The following is a 12,029-nucleotide window of genomic DNA, read 5'->3' on the forward strand; positions in this document are numbered from 1 at the left end:
CCTGGTTACCACCCGCCTGCCTGCCTGCTGTCCTCATCTCTGCATTTGGGTCCAATCCTCACTCCTCCCCAACAGTAACATTTACAATGTGTGTTTTCTAGTTTAATTATTTAGCCCAACACATTTCATAACACTTTCCTAATGTAGGGCAGTTATTGATGGTAAGCATTTATAGCTATTCACAATGACAACAAGTAGTAAGATGTATGTTTCTTGGTTATCCATGGTTTCTAACACATTTACACTAATAAGACCATGCCTGGAATTGGAATGAAAAACTGCAGTATAACCTCTGAGCAGCTAAACTGACACCCACCTGGCTAAATTGAAAGCATCATCCACAAGCTGGGCTCTGTTTATCACTGGTATAACCTGCACAACAGATTTTGTATGTCAAACAGGATATTAAATACAAACAATGTTCTGCATCAACCAGATAAAAATCTGAAACATGTCAGAGCAGCCTGACTATGTACCTGGTGCTCTGAAATAAGCTGAGCAAAGAGGCTTTCCCAGTTTCCATGGTCATAGTTTACCCGGTAATATCCGGTTATATTGATGTTGGCCAGAACCCACAAACCACCTCTCCTCATCTCCAAGTTTACCGCTAAGAAAAAGGGGTAGCAGTAAAACATTAAATAGTTTCAATTAAATATTACATATAAAGTTTTTGGGAAAAACAGTGTAAAATGATTTTGCAAAAAGCTTATGTAACTGACTGGCACTGCATCAACACAATTACTCTTATTCTAAACAATTTTTATTTTGAGGATTACGTATTACATAGTAGCGGATTCTTACGCACCTTCTTTTTCCATCAGCCACCAGATATCTCTCTGGAATTCACCGCTCTTCATCCACCTGACAGGAATCAGCCACTCATAGCTAGGGTTGGCAAGACATTATAGTTTTTTTCATTGATTGAGGCAAATTAAGATAGGAGTTTAACAAGAAGGCAAAGAGGAAAACAAGTCAAATACTTATTTTTTAACCAGCTGTTTTACAACATCTATGCATTTTGGATTTAAGAATAATGGGAGTTTGAGTCAGTTAAAGGGTAATTTCATTTTTTTTCTACCTGGACTGAAATGAGCTGCAATCTAATCATACAGGCCAAATGTGTATCGTCAATGTTGTCCACTAATATGACTGTTTTTGCCCCTCGCTAAACCCACCAGACTCCATTTAAACAAACAAAACTTTTCCGAGCTGAGTGGATTATATGAATATTTCCCGACAATGGACACCTTGTCAGGCATTAACCCTTTCAAAACTCATGAGGGAGGATCAATGCTTTTTATGAAAATATAATCCTTCCAAATATGTTGTTGTGAAATGCTGTAGTGTTGCGTACTTGTAAGGTGATTTGACTGTTACAGAAGACTCTGGATCCAGCAGAAAGTGCTTCTGGGATAACTTTCCTGTAGTTGTGTCTATGGTAACCACAGGAAAGCCCATCTGGAGCACCCAGCGGTTCATGATTTCCCGTACTGGGCAAGGAAGTAAAACATTATTGGCTTTCACCGCCTGTTGATAGAGGTGACAAGAAGCAGTTATTTAAACAAAAAGATCTAACAAGTTAAACATTTTAAATATTTCAATGTGTCTGGTTTAGGCATATTTCTATTACATGATAAACTTAATGAATATGTCAAACACAACACACTGTGTCAGTACATATTACTAAGGCACGGTGGTGTAGCATAAGCAAAATCTTCAGGGAGATTTGCACGTGTGCACATGTAAAGCTCAATAAGGCTCTGTTGTGCAAAGGACAGCAAATTTGACATTTAGTTAATTTCTAAAGAAGTTATTCAAAGGTTTGGGGTTTGAGTTCCACCAAGGTAGACCTTTAGATATTGACAAAAGGCAGCAGTGAACCTTCATGCCATCATGCTTATATAATGAAAAATCTATTGAGTTAAACTTAGGGATTTTGGATTTTTTTTGTCCCACCAGAGTTTCACATTCAGCATTATGATTTAATTCCATTCCAGTTTGAATATTTAAGAAGAAGAAAAACTGCTGTTTATGGTTTCAGTACTATATGAATTGAACATTAAAGTGAAACTTTAGATACAGGAACGAAAGACAAAATTCATCAGTCAACCTTTAACTTGTTGGATTCATTCTGAAATAATGACCTTACATTGCAATAAACTCCTAGTTCTATTTTGTAGCTACTGCAGCTCTCCCTGTCCCCTGAGTGGCCAGGGGCCCCATGTGGCGGCCTTCCCCTCTGGATCAGGGGCATCTCCTAAGCGGGGACATCAATGTACAGGAGCCGGCATTCGCACTCAGAGCTTTGGTCCTTTGTCAAAGAAGTATTCACTCACCCCGGGAAGCTAAAGGCACCGTTGTCCTGCTATACACCGTTCACCAGGGGAACAGGTTCGGGAAAGCTAAAGTGGATTTTTTCGCCTCACTAAAAATACAAAGTGCCAACTGTGGTTCTCTATGAATACATGGAACAATCTGCCTCTCGGGGTGGATGCCTATTTTCATCAACCATGGCCTAGAGCCCTTCTATATGCTTTACCCCTTCTTTCCGATTTCTAGATAGATAGATAATACATGGTCTGAATTGAGCTACCCTTACGTATTCATATTTAATAATAATGGTGTTAAATTACCTTTGCTGCATAAGATGAAACAGCGGAGAGAGACTAACTTTTTTTAAAGAGGAAAAAAAAAAACTTTCACTTTCTTGAAGCAACTAAGTTCCAAAATAAAAATACACAATACCATGTATAACCTATCATTTGTAGAATGATATATTCTGTGATATACGTTGGCGCTGCAGCAACTGGGATTTCCGCTGGTTATAGCGCGTGTCAGCCAAAGGAAACTATTAACATTTGTAAAGAATTATTGAAGGCTTTGAAGTCCAATAAACAAGTCCAAATGATAAATACTAGTCCTAAAGATTTAGCTGTACACATGTCATGGTATTTACTGGCAAGTTTTTAGAAAAACATACTAGAGCAGTACTCAATAAACCCGGTGTCATGTTTAAAGAATAAGATAACCAATGACCAAATTACAGTCATGTGGATGATATTTCCAATAAGTCCAGTACATGCCCTGAGGTGTTTTGAGCAGGTTTGTACGCAAATACGATTTGATACCAAAATCAGCACGAAAATAGCACTGCCATCAGCAAAAGCATAAACACAACCTGCTATCTCTCCTGGCAGAAACACGTTAGCTTGGGAATCAGCACACCGATGCAGGTGCAAAAATTCCATGAAAACTGAATTTGCCCTGGCTTTGCACCAGCGGGAAAAATAAATGAAGCACCACATGTTGCAATTGCAGCCAAACATAAAAATTATTTTAAACTTCTAATAACATTTTTTTTAAATAAAATATGATGTTAGGATCTTCTCTCTTACCATTTGTAGATGGTGCCACAAGTCATCTCCTACTGTGTTACTGTAGGCAAAGTGTTTGAGGTAACTCTGAAGACAAAATAAATCCACAATCAATTTCCTCATCTTGTCGTAATTACTTTTTCCCTGTGGCTAAATAACAGGGGATACAGTCATTTATCTTGACACCAAAATGTGCATACAGTGTTATACTATTATGCGAACAAAAATACTGACAAACATACATTGAGTCCCTGGACAAAGACTTGTTCTGAGAGGAAATCGGACAGCATCCTCAACACCGCTGCACCCTGAGGATCAACAAAAACACAAACAGAGGAAACTATCGATCAATCAATCATTTTACGTATAGCAGAATATATACAATACAATGTACAGTCGTTGAACAATGCTAGTAATTCAATGATTACGTTTCCAGTTGCTGTAATTTCAGGTTTTTAAAGTTCATTTTCTGGCCTCTGTTGCACCCTGTGACAGGCAATGTAGACATGTTAATGCTATAATGTTTCATGTAAGAACATTTTGTTCATATCCGTGTACCTTGCTGTAAGATATGGCATCAAACTGCTCACTGATCTGGCCTGGTAAGATAATACTGTCTTCTTTAGAAGACAGAGGATGAGAGGAGGTCATGGCATCAACTGCAAACACCCTGTGGACGTCATCAAGTATTATCATGTCTTTCTAGAGCAAAAAGATAGATAGAAATTATATTAAGATTTCATATGATGAGCAAAGGTGGTGACAGAAATGTGTGTAGTGTATGTGTGAGATGTATTGTTACGAGGGCCAAATCCAAGTGCACAGAACATTGTGTTCTCACCAAGTTCCATGCAGGCTCAGCGTGGTCAGCACCCAGGTAAGACACATATGAAGCAAAGCCCTCGTTCAACCAGACCTCATTCCACCAGCGCAGAGTCACCAGGTTACCAAACCACTGCACCAGAAAGGACATCATTCCGTTTGTGGATTCATTAATGAGTAAATCAATCAATAGATGCAATATAAAATTACCATGTGGGCTAATTCATGAGCAATGATGGTGACAGTGGTCTCCTTATTTCTGTTGGAGGAGGTTACAGGGTCATAGAGAAGGTTGGTTTCTCTGTATGTCACCAAACCCCAGTTCTCCATTGCACCAAAATAGAAGTCTGGTAGAGCAATTTGATCTGTAGAGAACAGGTTAAAGGAAATTAACTTAAATTCAAGGCAATGTACCCCACAACTTAAAAAAATGTGTTTCATCCATACCTAGTGGCGTAACGCCTATGAGCAAGTTCAGGCAGTCAACTCGAGCTGTACTGCTGTATGTACAGTATATGTGACATGCTTCGCTCTCTGTATCATTTATTCTGCTGGTGCCCTGCACCTGAATTGAAGCCTCTTTTCAAGATTTTAAAAGCAGGCTCACCTGACTTGCGCAGAGGGTAGGAGTAGTTGTAGTACAATTGGAAGAAGTCCAGTATGGGTCCAGTTACATTGAGGGCATAGTTTGCCTGTCCTTGCTCAATGGCTATCCTGCGAGCCCAGATACGGATCTGTACACACAACGTTTTTAAAAGACTCATGTGTAAATATGTTCATAAAACTAATACAAAATATTGGTTTATTGATACATTGATCTAGATCAATATATAACAATCCAATATCACCAATGCAAAGTTAAAAGTTAAAGCAAATCTTCCGCCTCCCATTTTTTACCTTATGCCTGGCCCTAATACTCAGTTGAACAAAACAATTGATTTGAAATTAATCAACAAATTATTTAAAATAAAAATAGTCATTGCTGCTACCCTAAACATGACATAAAATTTCATCTCACAATATGTTCAGTAAGTATTATTTTCCCTCTCGTTTTTTTTTTTAATGGTAATTCCTAATAATTTTAGGAATACAATCTACTCTTTCCACCACCGCCAAAATCCCTTTCACAATTCTGATGTCACTATATCCGGCCAATGATCTTTCATCCGACCTTCCTAACAAACAACAAACAACCTAATTACTTCTTGTGGCCTGCTGATTCACAATGAGTACAAATAGAAATGCATATTAAGACTAGATGGTTTCCTAGGCAGATATTAATTTGTGACAGTCCTTCGGCCATATAGTCCCAAACCAAAAAATCCGTTGGCCCAGCTATCCACAGCTAGGAATGACCATGATATGCCCTATTTCAACAGACGGTGGCGTGTTCCTTAAGGTTTCTGGTGAAAATGCAGGTTAACTATGCCTGAACTACCAATTTCACAAGTAAAAGACAAAAGGTGAACTTTTGAGCAAGATATTTGACCTATGTGTTTTCTGAGGGAGCATCATCCGTTTTTTTATTTGCTCCTTGTCAGACATTTCTTTATCTTATACATGAAGTTTGCTAAACCAAAATTGTTCTTGGCAAAAGAAACACCTGTGGGATTTTTAACAAAAAGTGATGGCTCTGCTTAAGCAATTATTCAAATTAAAAAACACGTCTTCTGCGTACCGGATCTATTTAACTTTAGTTAAGCACCATTAAAGCACCCCCAGTCTGGAAGCCACTGTATAAGTGATGAAAATGATATATCAGGAACGTCATAGTTACCAGTGTTTCTCCTTGTGTAGCATTGACGTGTGAATAGTCAGAGACGACAATGGCCAGTAGATAGGTGGACATTTTCCTGGTAGGCTCAAACGTGGTCTTTGTCACAGCTGCTCCATCAATAGTGGTGTTAACAATATCTGAAAGACACATACACACATTACAACAGACTCTATAAAACTGTACATTGTTACTTCATGAGAATCAGAATCAGCTTTATTTGCCAAGTTATGAGGACACACACAAGGAATTTTTCATTGGAGCATCGTTGCTCACAATGTGCTTACACATACAAAAACAACCAAAACTAAAATATACACACTAATATATGCACAATATAAACATACTCTAAACAGAAACAATATAGAGGCATGAGTGCAATGAAGAGTTCAATAAAAAAAAATGTAATGTGGAGCATAGTGCAAAGGATAAAGGATAAATAGTATTATGTAGTTATATTACAATATGAACAGCATGAACAGTATGAACAATATGAACAGTTCTGAAATAGGAAATGAGAATGATGAATAAGTGAGATGTGAGAATGGGAATGATGAGTAAATGTTAAATAATAAGTGAGATATGAGAATGAGAATGAAGAATAATACTAATCAAGTGGAATAACAAGTGGAACCAGTAAACAGGTGCTGTAGAGACAGTGTTGCTGGGTTATTGACCAGAATTGAACCTAACACTGTGGGTAAGAAGTCAGCTGTTCATCAGAGAGATGGCTTGTGGGTAGAAACTGTTCCTGAATCTGTTGGGTTTGGTGTACAGAGCTCTGTAGCGCCTTCCAGAGGGGAGAAGCTGGAAAAGGTTGTGTCCGGGGTGAGATGGGTCTGCAGCGATGGTTCCTGCCCGTTTCCTAACTCTGGAAGAGTATAAGTCATGAACTGAGGGCAGGTTGGCACCAATGATCTTTTCTGCTGTCCTAACTGTCCGTTGTAGTCTGCTCCTGTCCTTTTTGGTTGCAGATCCAAATAAGACAGTGATGGACGTGCAGAGGACAGACTGGACGATGGCTGTGTAGAAGTGGATCAGCAGCTCCTTAGGCAGGTTGAGCTTCCTTAGCTGGCGCAGGAAGTACATCCTCTGCTGGGCCTTTTTGATGATGGTGTCTGTGTTGGGCTCCCACTTCAGGTCCTAGGATATAGTGGATCCCAGAAACCTGAAAATTCCACAGCAGACACAGGGCTGTTGAGTGTGGTGATGGCGGGAAGAGTAGGGACTTTCTGAAGTCCATGAATGGGTGTCCTGAGGTGCAGTCATTTGTGTAGAGGGCGTGGGTGGCAGTAGCTCAGCCCATAGGGAGTCGGGTTGGGAACCGGAGGGTCACTGGTTCAAGTCCCCGTACGGACCAAAAACAAAAAGTAGTGAGTGTGAATTGGTGAGTGTGAATTGGTGGCTGGAGAGATGCGACTTCACCTCCAGGGCATTGCCAGGTGCTGTTGAGAAGGCACCGTACCCCCCCAGCCGCTTAGGGCGCGGGTTCAGCTGGCAGCTGACTCACTCTGACATCTCTCCATTAGTGCATGTATAGCTCCTGAGCATGTGTGTGTGTGTAGTTCAGGACTGTGTGTGATTACTAACAAAAGTGTGGACACAGAGTGTAAATTGTAATTTCCCTGTTGGGGATCAATAAACAGATACAAAAAAAAAAAGCAGTGGGGTGAGAACACACCCCTGAGGTGCGCCAGTGCTGATAGTCTGTGTGCTGGATGTGATGTTCCCCAGCCTCACCTGCCAGGAACAGTCAGGAAGTTTGTGATCCACTGACAGGATCCTTGCAGAAGCCCCTGGATAGTTGAGGTGTTGCAGGATGTAATGCAGTCCCATGTTGACTGCATCATCCACCGACCTTTTAGCCTTGTAGGCAAACGGCAGGGCGTCCAGCAAGGGGACTGTGATGTCCTTCAGGTGGGCCAACACCAGTCTTTCAAAGGACTTCATGACTACAGATGTCAGGGCGACAGGCCTGTAGTCATTTAGTCCAGAGATGATAGATAGATAGATAGATAGATAGATAGATAGATAGATAGATAGATGTTTATTGATCCCCAAAAAATGGGAAATTCCTGTGTTACAGCAGCAAATGGAGGGTTCATTGAAATAGCATTGGGATATATATTAGAGTATCACATTTCCATTTTGGAAAAGCTTTTTTTAGGGAGAATGCTGTGTCATGCATCATGCTGTATCATCCGCAAAAAGCAGCGATGAGATCCTGAGCCCACCAAACTTCAACCCCTCCCCACCCCGACTACGTCTCAATATCTTGTCCATAAATACTGCAAACAGGATTGGTGACAAAGCGCAGCCCTGACTCGATTACTGACCTTTGGCCTAGGGTGCTCTGGTACCACGTACAGTTATGAACATCTGGGATCACATACAGCCTGTAGCGCGATTTCCCAAAATTCACAGCTCCCTTTTCAGATCCTCCAATCAGGGCCGTGGGGTTGGTCTAATACGAATTCATTCTCCCTCGTGGGGGGATGGGCTTAAGAGACCGTTTGGGCTTTAGCAGAATGGGGGGAAGGGACTAAGAAGTTGTCAATGTTCAAATTCTTTGGCTGAGTCAAGTATATGTGTTGTGCAGTGTATTTTTTGTCTCTTATTGCTGGACTGGTTGGCCACCTGTGACAAGAATTTGCTGCTATAATGCTGGCTTTTCCATGGCTATCCGTCACAATAAAGGTCTATCTTAAATTCACTCAGCATTTTGCTTAGAGGAAACTCAAATAAAAGATATTTTGCTCACAGTAGATCATATAGACACTAGATTGCATCACAGTAACTGAACATTATATTTTTAAATGTTTTTTTTTGAAAATACAGCTCTGTTATGATATTGATACAAAATGTACTGACCTCCTTCCATGCCATTGGACAGGGCAATAGTTCCAGGTGGGTGGATTAGAGTTATATGGAAAACAGCTTTCATAGCTGGTTCATCAAAACAGGGAAAAGTCTTTCTTGCATGAGTTGGATGCATCTGAGAAGTGGCAACAATCCTGAGAATGACAAAAGATTCTGAACACAATTTCTATGACCATAACACAATGTAGAGATTCGAAATTAGCTTACCAAAACACATCTAAATATAGATATCATGGGACACAAAATACAGAACTTACTTTCTGATTCCATCTTCTTTGTATTCACTCCTGTAAAAGCCAGCCAAGTCATCAGCTAGTTCTCCAGTGAAATTAGTGTACAGCTGATACTTGTGATTCAGAGTTAATTTACTATTCAGCTGAATAACCAGATACTGGGTCTCAGACTGCAGCCACGTAGACTTAATACTGGGAGCCGACCCAGCGCCTTGGGGAGCGAGCAAACATGTTAATTATTATTATTAAATTTTCAAAGAGTCTTGCACATATTTATTACTAGCAGCACAGATTCACCATCAACTGCTGTGAACTTGCAGCTTGCTTTGTGCATCATGAATGCAGTTTTAGATGTGGAACATAGATCTAGTTTGAAAAATGACAGAACACTTTTTCAGCCTTAACCTGTACCTGAAGCGACGAGCCTGGCAAAGTGCATGTTGTCCATCTTGGTGTAATTGAGTTTATTGGAGTGGATTAGGATCAGATTTGTTTCTTTCACACACTCAAACTCCATAGTGCATTGGCCTGGTGAATGAATGGAAATAGTAGACCTTAAAAGGGAACATATTATGCAAAACACACCTTTTCATGGGTTTTTAACACAAACATGTCCCTGGTGTGTCTGGAGACCCCCAACATGTGATCAAAGACTATCCTTTCTCTTTTCTTCCTTCTCTATCTATCCGAAAATGTGTGTAACAACGGGCTAGTCAGATTTAAAGCTAGATACAACGTCCTATGGGGTTGTTTTTCCATAGAACCACCTTAGCTAGATTACAGTTCTTGGTACGTTGTTGGCTGTACTCAGACCTTCTCTGCATGTAAAGACTGTGGATGTAACTTTTCTCTTTCGACTTTACGTGGGACTTTTGACTGTAATGTCCCAACAACAATTTGAAAACCCCAGACCCTTCTTAACCATTGTGTTGTCTTCCTGTCGAACAAGCAACTTTTAGTTTTTCTGTGTTAAAACCTTTAATTAACTATTTTTTTCTTTTTCTTCTTTTGTATTTAAACCCAATGTTTTTGTCACTAAATTTTTGTCGAATTTTTCTGTGCTTTTTAAAATAGTTTTATTTATGTTCTCTCCATTTTTCCTTTCCTCAAGTGCCATACAAATTTAACATAACACCCAAATTCAATGAAAGTAGTTAACTGATCATTTATTTAACTTTAAGAACATAACGTGGATGGTTAGGGAACCAGTCAAATTGGACCTGAGGACAACAGGAGGGTTAACTTGGGACAGCAGGGGTGTACCCGACGTAGAAATTATTTAACATCAAGACACATGATTACTATTTATCTGTTTCACCAACAGATAGAGCTGTTTGTGTGCATGTGTGCGTGTGTGTGTTCGTGTGTGTATGTGTGTGTGTGTGTCTGTGTGTGTGCGTGTGTGGGACGCTGTTGACGTAACAGTGGAATCAGCGGAGAATGACAGACAGAATAGAGTGACCCTGCTGCAGAGTTAAGGATGTACAGCTGCTGTAGACATTTTACTAATAAAGTAGTTAATCATTTACTCTGCAGCATTTCTCAGAAAATGAACATGATCTGTTATAAATCATTAATCACCTGTAAAAATGTAGAGGCCAGTGTTTGGGTCACAGCTGAGACGAGGCCACAAAGTGATGTTGTAGTAGTCAGGGACCAAAGCATTGGAGAGACGATAGCTGAAGGAGAATAAACTTGGATCACTCAGCTAAATGGAATTATTCATTTACTATGTTCATTTACGGCTTAATATCATAACGCACTGCAAGAAATGAAAGAGATGAGAAGCAGGTCACATTGTAATTAACGGACATTATAAGAAATCTGGAGATTCTCATATTCTCATAATGTTTTATGTTTCTCTGCATTTGAAAAAAATCCCACAGTATGGTTTAAGTATTATTGATTAAGAATAAATATTGAGATATTGTCAAGGCCCAGAATGTGTTTATTCACATTTCACTAAATTCATAACCTATTAAAAAAAAATTCAAAATGTTAAATACTTGCCTGTGAATATTTTGCTTAAAAAATTTCACACAGGCCTTGATTCCAATTTGCAACAGTTGTTTGATTAAAGTTTTAGAAATGAGTGGTAGCAAACATTAGGCACATCTTTTTTTTAAAGTTTTTTTTTCAGTTTTTTTTTCCTTTATTAGGCACACGAAGATGTGTGAAAGCGGGAGAGAGCGGGGGAGTGACATGCAGCAAAGGGGCCACAGGCCGGATTTTGAACCCTGGCCCGCTGCGTCGAGGAGCAAGCCTCTGAATATGGGCACCCGCCTTAACCACTGAGCTATCTGGGTCCCCAAACATTAGGCACTTCTAATGACAGAGACATGGTATTTACCAGGCAAGCATTTAATAATCAAAAAACTGCATTAGAGAAAGAAAAGGGATTTAGCAAACACACTCCATTGTCATTTAAAGAGTTGCGGTTGCATGGTCTCAAATGCAACAAAGGGAGAAAACTATTACTAATGCAAACCTCCAAATAAAACCAAAAAATAAATGACATAACATCAAAAGCATTGGAGAAGTAATTGAAGTTCTTATCTTCCTCGTGGCAACTTGAATTGCAAGGTCCACAAACACATGTTATTGTCAAGCCCTGAAATGTCATACATATATATATATATATATATATATATATATATATATATATATATATATATGTAAAAAGTATAACTTACTTTTATTATTTTTGCATCATCAACACCAAATCTGAATCTAATTGGAAGGGAATATACACAGACTTCTCACAAAATCACACTTGAATTCATATCTTGCCACTCGGTCAGAATCTTATTAACCTGGAGCAAGGGTCGGCAACCCGCAGGAGCCGCATCGGCTCTTTGATCCCTCTGATGCGGCTCAGCTTTTGAAAATAAGCTAGGTCCTAGAGTCCCAGTCTCTGTCACAATAAACAGGCTATTTGTTGTGGGC

The 12,029-nt window shown here is 39.6% G+C and overlaps 1 protein-coding gene and 1 long non-coding RNA gene across 4 annotated transcripts in view; one reads left to right on the forward strand and one right to left on the reverse strand.

Moving 5' to 3' along the window:
• LOC117948606 (aminopeptidase N-like) overlaps positions 1–12,029 on the reverse strand; it is a 23,396-nt gene that overhangs the window by 10,086 nt on the left and 1,281 nt on the right. For 2 of the 3 annotated variants that reach the window (XM_034878342.1, XM_034878341.1), the window contains exons 2-16: positions 10,665–10,762; positions 9,495–9,611; positions 9,108–9,294; positions 8,842–8,984; positions 5,974–6,110; positions 4,804–4,930; positions 4,407–4,561; positions 4,216–4,329; positions 3,933–4,076; positions 3,617–3,682; positions 3,396–3,461; positions 1,355–1,527; positions 806–885; positions 477–607; positions 317–372 (exon numbers count right to left, since the gene is read on the reverse strand). In XM_034878342.1, the coding sequence (XP_034734233.1) occupies positions 317–372; positions 477–607; positions 806–885; positions 1,355–1,527; positions 3,396–3,461; positions 3,617–3,682; positions 3,933–4,076; positions 4,216–4,329; positions 4,407–4,561; positions 4,804–4,930; positions 5,974–6,110; positions 8,842–8,984; positions 9,108–9,294; positions 9,495–9,611; positions 10,665–10,762 (1,794 nt within the window). The remainder of the gene's footprint in view (positions 1–316; positions 373–476; positions 608–805; positions 886–1,354; positions 1,528–3,395; positions 3,462–3,616; positions 3,683–3,932; positions 4,077–4,215; positions 4,330–4,406; positions 4,562–4,803; positions 4,931–5,973; positions 6,111–8,841; positions 8,985–9,107; positions 9,295–9,494; positions 9,612–10,664; positions 10,763–12,029) is intronic. The other variant, XM_034878343.1, reaches the window with a different exon arrangement.
• LOC117948696 overlaps positions 8,466–12,029 on the forward strand; it is an 18,074-nt gene continuing 14,510 nt past the window's right edge. The window contains exons 1-2 of the long non-coding RNA XR_004657532.1: positions 8,466–8,547; positions 11,980–11,987. This is a non-coding gene — a long non-coding RNA (uncharacterized LOC117948696). The remainder of the gene's footprint in view (positions 8,548–11,979; positions 11,988–12,029) is intronic.

The sequence above is a fragment of the Etheostoma cragini genome, chromosome 8, assembly GCF_013103735.1.
Source record: "Etheostoma cragini isolate CJK2018 chromosome 8, CSU_Ecrag_1.0, whole genome shotgun sequence".
Classification (NCBI taxonomy): domain Eukaryota; kingdom Metazoa; phylum Chordata; class Actinopteri; order Perciformes; family Percidae; genus Etheostoma; species Etheostoma cragini.